A 17078-nucleotide genomic window follows, 5' to 3' on the forward strand; every position below is an offset into this window, starting at 1 on the left:
GGGGCTTAAGTGGAGGAGGGTCGCAATACGCATTGAAAACAAATGACATGGAAAAACATTTGGAAAAATTCTTTATTTTTGTTTGAGGAAATTGCTCCAAACTAAACATTATTAAAGTAGATAAAAAACTATTTTAATTTTTAAAAATTTGCTCCGCAAGACTGCTTTGTAACATATTATATACCCTCATTTCACCTGTAAATAAAACCAGGACTATCTAAAAAAATTAACACATTTTAAGTTTATTTTTTTAACTTATTGGGACAAACAATTTGACACTAAAGTTAATAAAAAATTATTTTTCAAATGGAGTTTACAACTCTATAGGCACTTGGTGGAATTCTAAAACAACATTATTTGTATTTAAATCTCGGAGAAGATTCTATAAGTCATCGGAAAACTTGATATTTTCGCTAAATCTAGCCATGATAAACATGATAGCCATGCCGATTATGATACCGACGTTTTGAAGGAAAAAAACGAGAACCATTTCTTTTGTTCCTTTCTCACTAGCACTTTCCAAAGCTTCACTTAATTCATTTACCTATTTAGAATGGAATCATTTTCAATAAAGGTGAAAAAAAAAGAGATCTCTATTTAACACTTACCATATCAACTAAAGATATATAGAGGAACATTCCACCAGCAAATGCAAAAATATAAGGTCCCGCTTCAGAAAAATCCCCCAATATGATGCCAAAAATTAACCCCAGATAACAAGTGCAAGCCGATAAGAAATTGTACATTAACGCTTGTTTCATTGTCATACCAGCTGACAGTAAGACAGCGAAATCTCCTACAAATTAATTATTTTAAAAATTTTAATAGCTAGAAATTGCGTAGCAATGTAAAATTATCTTTACCAAGTTCGTGAGGAAATTCTTCACAGATTACGGCAACTGATATACTAATCCCCGAAAGAATACTATCCGAGAAAGCGGCTCCAATGGAAAGTCCGTCGATGAAATTATGAAATCCATCACCAAATATTATCATCCACGCTACAGTGGCAATTTCCTGCTTGCCAGTTGAGTTAGTGGTAGCGTGAAAATGACTATGTCCATGGTGGTTGTTATTGCGAGTATTATCAGATATTGGCAAACATACCTAGGTTGAAAATGAATTTAATCAAGGTTTTCTTGTTTTCAGTCGCATTATTTGGGTGGTATTACTTGAGTATCGGGTTCTGGTTCAGATACTTGATGAGTATCTCCATTTTTCTTGATGGCATCCTTGATAAAAACGCTGTCTCCATTCCCATCACTTAAATGTTTATCATTGATACCACCATTACTCGACAAATCAGAAGGAGATAGTGTGAGAGAGGCAGTGTCCACATTACGAAGAGCTTTCTTCTTTTTTCTTTTCTATAAAGATTTGGAAAAATAATAATTATTAATAATAATTTTTATAGTTAGCCAGTGGCATAGCTGATGGTCCGCAGGGCCCGCTCACTATACAAAATTGAAAAGGGGGGCCCCATTGAGATTTTTGCGGGGGGGGGGGGGGGGCTCTGAGTTCTCAGCTACGCCACTGTAGTTAGCTAAAATCATACTAACTTCTTTTCGTTGAATGATAATTTTCATACATCTTTCAGTAATAAAGAAAATATATATCCCAAGAAAGATTACCAAAGATTTCCACAAATAACCATGATGATCATTTTGGCCCAATAGTCCAAATGCCTAATAAAAATTAGTTAAAAGATTAGTAAAAAAAAAGTCGTTTTCTACCTTATCATGCCACTTTAAAAATACAATAAAAAAGTAAATGGAAACATAATCCTCCACACTAAATCCTCTGTTAATAACAATCTTGAAAACGTTTTAATATTATCAAACCCCCTCTTGTAAAGTCTGGTTAAGTCAACTAGTATGCTGATTTAGAAAGTCTTATCAACTGCTGATAGTTGTTAGACCACACTTGAGATTAGATATTTTTTAAGCCTACAATGCCTAATTCTCTTTTACGTTAATGTAATGCTCATTATTCTCAAAAAATAGACAATGCCAATGAACTAAGGTAATTTATTTTACCAGCTGATAAGAAAAAAATGTAAAAATTAAGTGTTTTATTACAGTGTACCATAACACCAGTGGAGTTAATTGAAATGGGTCAAATAAAAAAATACCTTTTTTTTTCTGCCACAATTTATACCCCAGTAAACAAGTGTGTAAGCAACAGAAAATTTTGCAAGTCAATCTAAAATAATAATTCTAGAGTACAAGTTGATTAGGGGTTGAGTTGTAGTTGTAGGGTAACTTTCATTTCTGCGTATATTCAACGTACCTATTAGTTTTTTAGCTACTAAATATCATCGCGCCTAGCACTAAGTCAAACCCACTTCTTGATATGAAAATACACATTAAAAAATAACCTACATATGAGGCTGGTAATTAAATACGTAATATTTAACTTAAAATTCCATAATAATTTCAAATTATAAAGTCCACAATAAACATCTGTTTCTCTTTATTATCGTGATTTAAAAATATATATATAAGCATCTCTGCTTCATCTACCTAGGTATAAATGTACAAAGCGATTTATGCAAAATTATAAATTTCTAAATAAGGTTATAAATGTAAAGATTTTTTATCAGTATAATAGGCATAAATAATAATAATCTTAGGCACCATTTTATCATAACCTCAATTAATGATTTATCAACAACTAAATGTTACTCCATACCTTATTACCTTTCAATCTAGGTTATTTGTCAAAAATGACAGGTAAACTTGTCAATCTTTGGCTAAATACTACATTTATGGTTTTGCTGATAATGTAATAATAATATGAAATAAGATAATATACTACAGTCTATTTACATTGATATATGTCTATAAATATTTAGTTACTTTTTAATGCTTTTAATCATATGAAAACAGTTTTACTCAAAAGAAATGAGGTTATGTAAAAATAAAATGTCAATTTGAAATACATGTACCAGTTAGAAATACATCTGCCCATTCTACATGAGATTGATTATCTAGCATTCCGGTTAAATGGTAAAGTGGGTAAAATCAGCATAGTGGAATGTAGATGATTAAGTCTTTCGCCAGGAGTTTGGCTACTGCAAATTTACACTTGTTTGACATGTTTGGAATCCGGTATACATAACACAAACACCCCTAAAATCTTACGAGCCTCTAAAAGGTGATAAAACCAACCTTCCAGAAAAATTAAGGAAACACCCTTGACCCACAAATAAGCGACAGCATAGCCATTTGTAATTTTATTTTTTATATATAAAGAATAAATAAATATACAGACCTGTGGAATAAGATGAAATAACGCGCTTGCTGAAAGACTTCCAACAGCCAGCCCTTCGAATAAGACCAGGACTATGTGGTACACTCTTTTGCTCAAGAAAGGAAGCAAAGCCACTCCAACCAGAGAACAGCAACTCACAACTGTCACGAAGAGAAAGCCAAAACCCCAAACTACCAAAAGAAAATTAATTAAAATTTTTGATAATAATATGAAAAAATTTGACATTTCTAATATTCACCTGATGAAGCATTTGGTCTACTCTTCAATGGGGCTGGTGTTGCTGGCGGGTCTGTAGATTGAGTATCAACATCTCTAAATTCTTTATCCGTTGCACTTATTTCCATTTTTTGTGGACACGAAGTTTCTTGATTTTGAAACAGCAAAAGGGGACATAATCTAGCCACAGCTTGAGATAATGTGAAAGTTTCACTTTTAAAACTATATTCTTTTAAAATCTTTAAAAATTGGTCCGTTGACAAACACTGAAATTATTAATTGGTGATGATTAACGCTTGTTGTAACAAAAAAAGTAACAATAATATTTTTACCTCATTTTCCACTACAATATCACATAAGGATTCAAAATCATTTTTTTCTGTAGCATCTTCTGATTTTTTCGAATAACTTTTACAAAACGTTTTGAAACTTGTAAGAGCCGCCTTTTCATTCTCACTTTGGTTCAGACTACTTTTGAAAACATCACTAAATGAGCTCAATGTTTCAGAGAACTGTTTGTTATTATTGGAACTCCAGTCTTGATTCACACCTGGTGCAAAATTACTAGGAAACTTTTGGTCTTTCAGACCTTGGTCCGAGCGAATGTGTTTAGTTAATGCCAATTTGGCCAGAAAATCAACTCCTTCAACCGAATCTAATACACCAGACTGGGATAATGTGGAAGCGTCTAAGGTAGTTTTACCAATTACGGTTAATTCGCAGTGACATAGTTCGATTAAAATAAATATTTTAATGGAAGAGACTAAAACGTTTGTACCCATACAGTTTTTAAATATAGCTCTGAGCGTACCCATTTTTCCTTTGGTCATAAAACGAGACGTAAATCCCTAAAAAACAAAGCTAAAATCATTTGATTTACTATCAAAATAGCTGGGTGAATTGCACATTTATTCTTATTCTAAAAAAAACGAGATATCTCAAGATATGTTTCGTTCCGACGATAATTCGTAATATTACATATTAGTATCCTACTTGAAGGTTAAAAACTATTGTTTCGTTGTCCAATCACATTAACAATTAATAAAATACAAAACATTCGCGAAACCACCACATTCTTTGCGGCAACAGAAGCGCACCACTTTCCCGCCGCCGTCGCGCAATTTCGAGTTTCAGACTTTCTGGGTACACCTCCGCCGCTCGCAGCTCTGTCTCTACTGTGCTACCTGCGTAAACTGTAGAGCCCGTTTCCCGGATTGAGAATGATCAATTAAATACGAGTGAAATGGGGGAAAAAACTTTAGGGCTAATTTAACAGGGGGGGGGGCGTGTGAAAACGTAACTTATTGCATAGCGCACAACCATCAAGAGGTGGAGCAAAACCAACACGTCGTGTATTGATAGGATTCGCCGAATTTCCCGCTCAAGCCTAGCGTCGTTTCTATATTAGCTCAAGGTCACCAAAGAGCCCTTTCAAAATTCAAATGGCGTGGAGCGGGGAAACAATTATAGGAATAGCGATTAATCTACTTAATAAGAAATCTGGGGGTGTAATTCTTAAGAATGTTGTTTTGACAAGTCAGAGGTACGACTAGGTGTGGTCCCTCTCGAAGTATAAAAATTAACTCATAAGTATCTGATTAAACGTTAAATAGGAATTATTAATAATTATCTAAAACGCGTTAATTGCTAGGGGATTTCACAGTGGGGGGCTGAGTAATATAAAAAGGGGAAAGCAATGATTAGATCATGATATTTGTTAGGATCATTGTCTGATAACAAATAGAGGATAACATAAATTCTATTTATGTCTTCATCTTGTTCAACTTGTGGAAAGGTTCCATACGCTTCCTGATGTTTCACTAAAATAATAAAGTGCGAACAGTGGCGTAGCTGAGCCCCCCCCCCCCGCAAAAATCTCTAAGGGGCCCCCTTTTTTATTTTATTTTATGGTTAGCGGGGGCCCCCGAATCTTGGGCCCCCTCCCGCGGCGCGGGCCCTGCGTACCTTCAGCTACGCCCCTGATGAGGAGTGTACCCGAGGTGTAAATCACCTTGGGGTAACATGAATTTTCACCAAGGGAAAAGTTACGCTGGGCTTCCGTTTTGCTATGGCAACCGAAAATGTTTTTGACAACTTAAAATGAAAAAATCTACATTTAAAAAACCATGGGATTTTCTTGGTTCAAATCTGAACTAAAATGCTAAATTTGAACTATTTTGGGTGAAATTCATTAAGTTTGGATAAAATTGAGAAAATTTCAATGAATTTGTAAAATAAAGGAATATTTCGAAAATTTTACCTAAATTGGGTATTGTCAAATAATTTTTTTTGAAATCTACAAAAATTGGATAAATTGACTAAAATTGGGTAAAAAGATCAAAATTGGTAAAATAATCAAAATTCGTCCAAATGACAAAAATTGGGTGAAATTGTGTTAAAACAACTAATATCTCCTACAATTGGGTCATTAAAATGCAAGTATCATTATTGAGAAAGTCAAATTTACTTATAACGATGAGAAAAAACCAAAAGCGTCTGCTTTAGCAGCTACCTATCTAGGTTTCAATCATGGTGAACCAAAGGGGTTGTAGCGATAGGTTTCGGTCGCGAATAGACTTATGGGATTAATATTGATTAATAGTTGATGAGCAGCCACAACAACAGTTTTGACTGCGATATTTCGCAACAGCTGTAGAGGTGGTAACTAGATTATTGCATAACCTAAGAGTATCTGTATCGGTGTGGCATGTTGCGACACGTTACTGTAGATTGAATTTGTTTAGAGTGTTGTACATGATATAACATTTAATTTTCCTTATTTGTAAAATAAATTAAATTGAGTATGAATTTTCTTGTTTATCAACGAATTTAACTTTTCCGCGACCAGGTTTAAAAGAAGATAAGGGGTTTTTGAAACGCCGCTACCTGAGAGCAAAACTCAAGTAAGTCGAGATACGTGACTATTGAAAGAAATTCAAAATAAGAATCCTTGAGTGTTTTTAAATTAAGGTGACTCAGTACAAAATTTTCAATATATATTTTCACTCTATTTTTTATCAATTTTCATTATTAGATAATCATTGTTATTATTCTAGATTTCGAACTTAAAACTGGTTTTGCTCAAATAGGGGTTTTCAGACTTGCTTGACTCTTGCTGTAAGGTAGCGAACAGTCGTAGCACGAGTTTTCTATTTAGTTTCTACTCCCTTTAACGACTAAAAAGTGGTTGATAGTTCAAATTTTAACTCTTCATTTTGAGTTATTTAAGCTAGATCATCGAAAATATTATTTATCCTTGGATAAGAACGCGATAAATATTCTATTAGTCGGTAAAATATCCATTACATTCACAGAAGTTTAAAGGAAAGTGAAAGTTTATCGAAATGATTCGACTCTTTGGTTCCCTGTTGCTTCAACTGTACACGCTCGAGTGATATTAAGGTTTAAGTATAAAAATAATAAACCATTGATAATGACCGATTGTATAAAAACAGGCCGGCCAAGCAATTACCAATATTGCCGGCATCTATAAAAAAACGCGCTAAAATAATAACACGGATCGGTGGCTGGAATTTCTCAATATTATCGCTATTTGCAAAATTAATATTATTATTTAGGCCAATGGTGATAGTGTCCGGATTGGTACCAATGCTAAAACAACTATTAACTATTTCCGTATATTATGGTTGGCAGCTTATGATTAATTAGTTAAAATAACAATAATTACTTTAAAAACGACTCAAGGGCGCAAACTTCTAATTGTCAATATAACACTCTTTTTCGCGGTCTTTTCGACCCCTCTTTTCGGCCGCCCGCTAGTCGGCCATTACCTGGAACCACCGGTGGGGGGTCTAGGCTCGGGTCTTTGGTCCCAGGATATGGAGAATGGGGGTTAAGGGGGGTAAACTCAACATGAACGCGCCCAGCAAAATTAAAAAAAAAAGATTCTATATAATACATCTTACGAGTGTATTATAATATATCCTTAGAAAGCGAATCAATTTTCTACGACGTAAAAATGACACATGTACCTTCGCCGGGTACAAATGTCACATGTATGAACATTGCCAGGATAAAAATGATATAACTTCGCGGGACAAAAATTGTATTTTTGTTTTATTTGCACTACCGAAGTAATAATTGAAATGTGATAAAGAAAGAACTACATTTTTGTTAAAGCTGCAAAGAGATTGATATCAACGGAAAATCTGGTAGCGCTGTTAAAAAAATATTATAAACCGGCAGCGCCGTGTCGAGAAAATATCGGTGGCGGAGGCGCAAAAAATTATCGGCGGCGGCGCCTACATCGGGGTCACTCCGCGTAATCGGTGTACAAGCCCGTACCTTGGACGGTACTAATGACATTACGCGTAATCTTTCGAGTCTGTACCTTTATCAGTGTTGAGTACGCGTTATCGGTGTACAAGCCATCTGACAGTGGTTAGCCCATCGGTCTAATGTTTGTACCTTCGTCCGGTAAAAATGACACGTGTTTGTACCTCGTCGTGTAAAAATGACACGTGTTTCTACCTTCATACGGTAAAAATGACACGTGTATGTACCTTCGTCCGCTAAAAATGACGCGTGTTTGTACCTTCGTCCGGTAAAAATGACACGTGTATGTACCTTCGTCGTGTAAAAATGACACGTGTATGTACCTTCGTCGTGTAAAAATGACACGTGTATGTACCTTCGTCGTGTAAAAATGACACGTGTATGTACATTCTTCCGGTAAAAATGACACGTGTATGTACCTTCTTCCGGTAAAAATGACACGTGTATGTACCTTCGTCGTGTAAAAATGACACGTGTATGTACCTTCGTCCGCTAAAAATGACACGTGTATGTACCTTCGTCCGGTAAAAATGACACGTGTATGTACCTTCGTCGTGTAAAAATGACACGTGTATGTACCTTCGTCCGGTAAAAATGACGCGTGTTTGTACCTTCGTCCGCTAAAAATGACACGTGTATGTACCTTCGTCCGCTAAAAATGACACGTGTATGTACCTTCGTCCGGTAAAAATGACACGTGTATGTACCTTCGTCGTGTAAAAATGACACGTGTATGTACCTTCGTCCGGTAAAAATGACGCGTGTTTGTACCTTCGTCCGCTAAAAATGACACGTGTATGTACCTTCGTCCGCTTAAAATGACACGTGTATGTACCTTCGTCCGGTAAAAATGACACGTGTATGTACCTTCGTCGTGTAAAAATGACACGTGTATGTACCTTCGTCCGGTAAAAATGACACGTGTATGTACCTTCGTCCGGTAAAAATGACACGTGTATGTACCTTCGTCCGCTAAAAATGATACGTGTTTCTACCTTCATACGGTAGCCGGGAGTAGTGGCTCACTCCTGTAATCCCAGGCGTCCGGGAGGCAGAGTTTGTGGATGGTCGTGTGAGGACGACTACCAATTCCCCAACGGGTGGTCGGACTACTTCCGCCACGGGTGTTCCCACCCCTGTCCCCACGTATCCCCCCGTTGGCGTAGCCGTTACACATATCTCGCCCTGATTAATCAGATGGTGTTTCGCCGGGCTCGCGGTCTTCTCAGACTCAATCAGCCCTTTCTTCCTTGAATAAAAAAAATTAAAAAATAATACCTTCATACGGTAAAAATGACACGTGTATGTACCTTCGTCCGCTAAAAATGACACGTGTATGTACCTTCGTCCGGTAAAAAGGACACGTGTATGTACCTTCGTCGTGTAAAAATGACACGTGTATGTACCTCCGTCGTGTAAAAATGACCGGTGTATGTACCTTGGTCCGGTAAAAATGACGCGTGTTTGTACCTTCGTCCGCTAAAAATGACGCGTGTTTGTACCTTCGTCCGCTAAAAATGACACGTGTATGTACCTTCTTCCGGTAAAAATGGCACGTGTATGTACCTTCGTCGTGTAAAAATGACACGTGTATGTACCTTCGTCGTGTAAAAATGACACGTGTATGTACCTTCGTCGTGTAAAAATGACACGTGTATGTACCTTCGTCGTGTAAAAATGACACGTGTATGTACCTTCGTCCGGTAAAATGACACGTGTATGTACCTTCGTCCGGTAAAAATGACACGTGTATGTACCTTCGTCCGCTAAAAATGATACGTTTTTCTACCTTCATACGGTAAAAATGACACGTGTATGTACCTTCGTCCGCTAAAAATGACACGTGTATGTACCTTCGTCCGCTAAAAATTACACGTGTATGTACCTTCGTCCGGTAAAAATGACACGTGTATGTACCTTCGTCGTTTAAAAATGACACGTGTATGTACCTTCGTCGTTTAAAAATGACACGTGTATGTACCTTCGTCCGGTAAAAATGACGCGTGTTTGTACCTTCTTCCGGTAAAAATGACACGTGTATGTACCTTCGTCGTGTAAAAATGACACGTGTATGTACCTTCGTCGTGTAAAAATGACCAGTGTATGTACCTTCGTCCGGTAAAAATGACGCGTGTTTGTACCTTCTTCCGGTAAAAATGACACGTGTATGTACCTTCGTCGTGTAAAAATGACACGTGTATGTACCTTCGTCGTGTAAAAATGACCGGTGTATGTACCTTCGTCCGGTAAAAATGAAGCGTGTTTGTACCTTCTTCCGGTAAAAATGACACGTGTATGTACCTTCGTCGTGTAAAAATGACACGTGTATGTACCTTCGTCCGCTAAAAATGACACGTGTATGTACCTTCGTCCGGTAAAAATGACACGTGTATGTACCTTCGTCGTGTAAAAATGACACGTGTATGTACCTTCGTCCGGTAAAAATGACGCGTGTTTGTACCTTCGTCCGCTAAAAATGACACGTGTATGTACCTTCGTCCGCTAAAAATGACACGTGTATGTACCTTCGTCCGGTAAAAATGACACGTGTATGTACCTTCGTCGTGTAAAAATGACACGTGTATGTACCTTCGTCCGGTAAAAATGACGCGTGTTTGTACCTTCGTCCGCTAAAAATGACACGTGTATGTACCTTCGTCCGCTTAAAATGACACGTGTATGTACCTTCGTCCGGTAAAAATGACACGTGTATGTACCTTCGTCGTGCAAAAATGACACGTGTATGTACCTTCGTCCGGTAAAAATGACACGTGTATGTACCTTCGTCCGGTAAAAATGACACGTGTATGTACCTTCGTCCGCTAAAAATGATACGTGTTTCTACCTTCATACGGTAGCCGGGAGTAGTGGCTCACTCCTGTAATCCCAGGCGTCCGGGAGGCAGAGTTTGTGGATGGTCGTGTGAGGACGACTACCAATTCCCCAACGGGTGGTCGGACTACTTCCGCCACGGGTGTTCCCACCCCTGTCCCCACGTATCCCCCCGTTGGCGTAGCCGTTACACATATCTCGCCCTGATTAATCAGATGGTGTTTCGCCGGGCTCACGGTCTTCTCAGACTCAATCAGCCCTTTCTTCCTTGAATAAAAAAAATTAAAAAATAATACCTTCATACGGTAAAAATGACACGTGTATGTACCTTCGTCGTGTAAAAATGACACGTGTATGTACCTTCGTCCGCTAAAAATGACGCGTTTTTGTACCTTCGTCCGCTAAAAATGACACGTGTATGTACCTTCTTCCGGTAAAAATGGCACGTGTATGTACCTTCGTCGTGTAAAAATGACACGTGTATGTACCTTCGTCGTGTAAAAATGACACGTGTATGTACCTTCGTCCGGTAAAAATGGCACGTGTATGTACCTTCGTCGTGTAAAAATGACACGTGTATGTACCTTCGTCCGGTAAAATGACACGTGTATGTACCTTCGTCCGGTAAAAATGACACGTGTATGTACCTTCGTCCGCTAAAAATGATACGTGTTTCTACCTTCATACGGTAAAAATGACACGTGTATGTACCTTCGTCCGCTAAAAATGACACGTGTATGTACCTTCGTCCGCTAAAAATGACACGTGTATGTACCTTCGTCGTGTAAAAATGACCAGTGTATGTACCTTCGTCCGGTAAAAATGACGCGTGTTTGTACCTTCTTCCGGTAAAAATGACACGTGTATGTACCTTCGTCGTGTAAAAATGACACGTGTATGTACCTTCGTCGTGTAAAAATGACCGGTGTATGTACCTTCGTCCGGTAAAAATGACGCGTGTTTGTACCTTCGTCCGCTAAAAATGACGCGTGTTTGTACCTTCGTCCGCTAAAAATGACACGTGTATGTACCTTCTTCCGGTAAAAATGGCACGTGTATGTACCTTCGTCGTGTAAAAATGACACGTGTATGTACCTTCGTCGTGTAAAAATGACACGTGTATGTACCTTCGTCGTGTAAAAATGACACGTGTATGTACCTTCGTCGTGTTAAAATGACCGGTGTATGTACCTTCGTCCGGTAAAAATGGCACGTGTATGTACCTTCGTCGTGTAAAAATGACACGTGTATGTACCTTCGTCGTGTAAAAATGACACGTGTATGTACCTTCGTCCGGTAAAATGACACGTGTATGTACCTTCGTCCGGTAAAAATGACGCGTGTATGTACCTTCGTCCGCTAAAAATGACGCGTGTTTGTACCTTCGTCCGCTAAAAATGACACGTGTATGTACCTTCTTCCGCTAAAAATGACACGTGTATGTACCTTCTTCCGGTAAAAATGGCACGTGTATGTACCTTCGCCGTGTAAAAATGACACGTGTATGTACCTTCGTCCTTTAAAAATGACACGTGTATGTACCTTCGTCCGCTAAAAATGATACGTGTTTCTACCTTCATACGGTAAAAATGACACGTGTATGTACCTTCGTCCGCTAAAAATGACACGTGTATGTACCTTCGTCCGGTAAAAATGACCAGTGTATGTACCTTCGTCCGGTAAAAATGACGCGTGTTTGTACCTTCGTCCGCTAAAAATGACGCGTGTTTGTACCTTCGTCCGCTAAAAATGACACGTGTATGTACCTTCTTCCGCTAAAAATGACACGTGTATGTACCTTCGTCCGGTAAAAATGACACGTGTATGTACCTTCGTCGTGTAAAAATGACACGTGTATGTACCTTCGTCGTGTAAAAATGACACGTGTATGTACCTTCGTCGTGTAAAAATGACCAGTGTATGTACCTTCGTCCGGTAAAAATGACGCGTGTTTGTACCTTCTTCCGGTAAAAATGACGCGTGTTTGTACCTTCTTCCGGTAAAAATGACACGTGTATGTACCTTCGTCGTGTAAAAATGACACGTGTATGTACCTTCGTCGTGTAAAAATGACCGGTGTATGTACCTTCGTCCGGTAAAAATGACGCGTGTTTGTACCTTCGTCCGCTAAAAATGACGCGTGTTTGTACCTTCGTCCGCTAAAAATGACACGTGTATGTACCTTCTTCCGGTAAAAATGGCACGTGTATGTACCTTCGTCGTGTAAAAATGACACGTGTATGTACCTTCGTCGTGTAAAAATGACACGTGTATGTACCTTCGTCGTGTAAAAATGACACGTGTATGTACCTTCGTCGTGTTAAAATGACCGGTGTATGTACCTTCGTCCGGTAAAAATGGCACGTGTATGTACCTTCGTCGTGTAAAAATGACACGTGTATGTACCTTCGTCGTGTAAAAATGACACGTGTATGTACCTTCGTCCGGTAAAATGACACGTGTATGTACCTTCGTCCGGTAAAAATGACGCGTGTATGTACCTTCGTCCGCTAAAAATGACGCGTGTTTGTACCTTCGTCCGCTAAAAATGACACGTGTATGTACCTTCTTCCGCTAAAAATGACACGTGTATGTACCTTCTTCCGGTAAAAATGGCACGTGTATGTACCTTCGCCGTGTAAAAATGACACGTGTATGTACCTTCGTCCTTTAAAAATGACACGTGTATGTACCTTCGTCCGCTAAAAATGATACGTGTTTCTACCTTCATACGGTAAAAATGACACGTGTATGTACCTTCGTCCGCTAAAAATGACACGTGTATGTACCTTCGTCCGCTAAAAATGACACGTGTATGTACCTTCGTCCGCTAAAAATGACACGTGTATGTACCTTCGTCCGGTAAAAATGACACGTGTATGTACCTTCGTCGTGTAAAAATGACACGTGTATGTACCTTCGTCCGGTAAAAATGACGCGTGTTTGTACCTTCGTCCGCTAAAAATGACACGTGTATGTACCTTCGTCCGCTTAAAATGACACGTGTATGTACCTTCGTCCGGTAAAAATGACACGTGTATGTACCTTCGTCGTGTAAAAATGACACGTGTATGTACCTTCGTCCGGTAAAAATGACACGTGTATGTACCTTCGTCCGGTAAAAATGACACGTGTATGTACCTTCGTCCGCTAAAAATGATACGTGTTTCTACCTTCATACGGTAGCCGGGAGTAGTGGCTCACTCCTGTAATCCCAGGCGTCCGGGAGGCAGAGTTTGTGGATGGTCGTGTGAGGACGACTACCAATTCCCCAACGGGTGGTCGGACTACTTCCGCCACGGGTGTTCCCACCCCTGTCCCCACGTATCCCCCCGTTGGCGTAGCCGTTACACATATCTCGCCCTGATTAATCAGATGGTGTTTCGCCGGGCTCGCGGTCTTCTCAGACTCAATCAGCCCTTTCTTCCTTGAATAAAAAAAATTAAAAAATAATACCTTCATACGGTAAAAATGACACGTGTATGTACCTTCGTCCGCTAAAAATGACACGTGTATGTACCTTCGTCCGGTAAAAAGGACACGTGTATGTACCTTCGTCGTGTAAAAATGACACGTGTATGTACCTTCGTCCGCTAAAAATGACGCGTGTTTGTACCTTCGTCCGCTAAAAATGACACGTGTATGTACCTTCTTCCGGTAAAAATGGCACGTGTATGTACCTTCGTCGTGTAAAAATGACACGTGTATGTACCTTCGTCGTGTAAAAATGACACGTGTATGTACCTTCGTCCGGTAAAAATGGCACGTGTATGTACCTTCGTCGTGTAAAAATGACACGTGTATGTACCTTCGTCCGGTAAAATGACACGTGTATGTACCTTCGTCCGGTAAAAATGACACGTGTATGTACCTTCGTCCGCTAAAAATGATACGTGTTTCTACCTTCATAAGGTAAAAATGACACGTGTATGTACCTTCGTCCGCTAAAAATGACACGTGGATGTACCTTCGTCCGCTAAAAATTACACGTGTATGTACCTTCGTCCGTGAAAAATGACACGTGTATGTACCTTCGTCGTTTAAAAATGACACGTGTATGTACCTTCGTCGTTTAAAAATGACACGTGTATGTACCTTCGTCCGGTAAAAATGACGCGTGTTTGTACCTTCTTCCGGTAAAAATGACACGTGTATGTACCTTCGTCGTGTAAAAATGACACGTGTATGTACCTTCGTCGTGTAAAAATGACCAGTGTATGTACCTTCGTCCGGTAAAAATGACGCGTGTTTGTACCTTCTTCCGGTAAAAATGACACGTGTATGTACCTTCGTCGTGTAAAAATGACACGTGTATGTACCTTCGTCGTGTAAAAATGACCGGTGTATGTACCTTCGTCCGGTAAAAATGACGCGTGTTTGTACCTTCGTCCGCTAAAAATGACGCGTGTTTGTACCTTCGTCCGCTAAAAATGACACGTGTATGTACCTTCTTCCGGTAAAAATGGCACGTGTATGTACCTTCGTCGTGTAAAAATGACACGTGTATGTACCTTCGTCGTGTAAAAATGACACGTGTATGTACCTTCGTCGTGTAAAAATGACACGTGTATGTACCTTCGTCGTGTTAAAATGACCGGTGTATGTACCTTCGTCCGGTAAAAATGGCACGTGTATGTACCTTCGTCGTGTAAAAATGACACGTGTATGTACCTTCGTCGTGTAAAAATGACACGTGTATGTACCTTCGTCCGGTAAAATGACACGTGTATGTACCTTCGTCCGGTAAAAATGACGCGTGTATGTACCTTCGTCCGCTAAAAATGACGCGTGTTTGTACCTTCGTCCGCTAAAAATGACACGTGTATGTACCTTCTTCCGCTAAAAATGACACGTGTATGTACCTTCTTCCGGTAAAAATGGCACGTGTATGTACCTTCGCCGTGTAAAAATGACACGTGTATGTACCTTCGTCCTTTAAAAATGACACGTGTATGTACCTTCGTCCGCTAAAAATGATACGTGTTTCTACCTTCATACGGTAAAAATGACACGTGTATGTACCTTCGTCCGCTAAAAATGACACGTGTATGTACCTTCGTCCGGTAAAAATGACCAGTGTATGTACCTTCGTCCGGTAAAAATGACGCGTGTTTGTACCTTCGTCCGCTAAAAATGACGCGTGTTTGTACCTTCGTCCGCTAAAAATGACACGTGTATGTACCTTCTTCCGGTAAAAATGGCACGTGTATGTACCTTCGTCGTGTAAAAATGACACGTGTATGTACCTTCGTCGTGTAAAAATGATCCGTGTATGTACCTTCTTCCGGTAAAAATGGCACGTGTATGTACCTTCGTCCGGTAAAAATGACACGTGTATGTACCTTCGTCCGCTAAAAATGACACGTGTATGTACCTTCGTCGTGTAAAAATGACCCGTGTATGTACCTTCGTCCGGTAAAAATGACGCGTGTTTGTACCTTCGTCCGATAAAAATGACAAGTGTATGTACCTTCGTCGTGTAAAAATGACACGTGTATGTACCTTCGTCCGGTAAAAATGACGCGTGTTTGTACCTTCGTCCGCTAAAAATGACACGTGTATGTACCTTCGTCCGCTAAAAATGACACGTGTATGTACCTTCGTCCGGTAAAAATGACGCGTGTTTGTACCTTCGTCCGCTAAAAATGACGCGTGTTTGTACCTTCGTCCGCTAAAAATGACACGTGTATGTACCTTCTTCCGGTAAAAATGGCACGTGTATGTACCTTCGTCGTGTAAAAATGACACGTGTATGTACCTTCGTCGTGTAAAAATGATCCGTGTATGTACCTTCTTCCGGTAAAAATGGCACGTGTATGTACCTTCGTCCGGTAAAAATGACACGTGTATGTACCTTCGTCCGGTAAAAATGACACGTGTATGTACCTTCGTCCTCTAAAAATGATACGTGTTTCTACCTTCATACGGTAAAAATGACACGGGTATGTACCTTCGTCCGCTAAAAATGACACGTGTATGTACCTTCGTCCGGTAAAAATGACACGTGTATGTACCTTCGTCCGGTAAAGATGACGCGTGTTTGTACCTTCTTCCGGTAAAAATGACACGTGTATGTACCTTCGTCGTGTAAAAATGACACGTGTATGTACCTTCGTCGTGTAAAAATGACCAGTGTATGTACCTTCGTCCGGTAAAAATGACGCGTGTTTGTACCTTCGTGCGCTAAAAATGACGCGTGTTTGTACCTTCTTCCGGTAAAAATGGCACGTGTATGTACCTTAGTCGTGTAAAAATGACACGTGTATGTACCTTCGTCGTGTAAAAATGACCCGTGTATGTACCTTCGTCCGGTAAAAATGACGCGTGTTTGTACCTTCGTCCGATAAAAATGACAAGTGTATGTACCTTCGTCGTGTAAAAATGACACGTGTATGTACCTTCGTCCGGTAAAAATGACGCGTGTTTGTACCTTCGTCCGCTAAAAATGACACGTGTATGTA

At 39.5% G+C, this 17078-nt stretch overlaps 1 protein-coding gene across 1 annotated transcript; it reads right to left on the reverse strand.

Annotated features, from left to right (window-relative positions):
- Nucleotides 1–54: 54 nt before the first annotated feature.
- LOC149942729 (metal cation symporter ZIP14-like) lies at nucleotides 55–4732 on the reverse strand. The gene is made up of 8 exons (XM_090178915.1): nucleotides 3822–4732; nucleotides 3512–3755; nucleotides 3274–3443; nucleotides 1560–1685; nucleotides 1173–1367; nucleotides 864–1107; nucleotides 609–796; nucleotides 55–544 (listed from the first exon to the last, which is right to left on the reverse strand). The coding sequence occupies exons 1-8, from the start codon at nucleotides 4317–4319 to the stop codon at nucleotides 383–385; spliced, it is 1827 nt and encodes a 608-aa protein (XP_090035041.1). The 5' UTR covers nucleotides 4320–4732; the 3' UTR covers nucleotides 55–382.
- Nucleotides 4733–17078: the final 12346 nt, after the last annotated feature.

The sequence above is a fragment of the Leiobunum rupestre genome, chromosome 6, assembly GCF_980474605.1.
Source record: "Leiobunum rupestre chromosome 6, qqLeiRupe1.1.hap1, whole genome shotgun sequence".
Classification (NCBI taxonomy): Eukaryota; Metazoa; Arthropoda; class Arachnida; order Opiliones; family Sclerosomatidae; genus Leiobunum; species Leiobunum rupestre.

Bases quoted from the DNA above. Each gene is read 5' to 3' on its own strand.
- LOC149942729 (XM_090178915.1), bottom strand. From the start codon at position 4,319: ATGACCAAAGGAAAAATGGGTACGCTCAGAGCTATATTTAAAAACTGT. The intron at 1,686-3,273 runs GTCTGTATATTT...AATTTTTATTAG, and splicing joins TATTTCATCTTATTCCACAG to GCATTTGGACTATTGGGCCA. The intron at 545-608 runs GTAAGTGTTAAA...CATTCTAAATAG, and splicing joins ATATATCTTTAGTTGATATG to GTAAATGAATTAAGTGAAGC.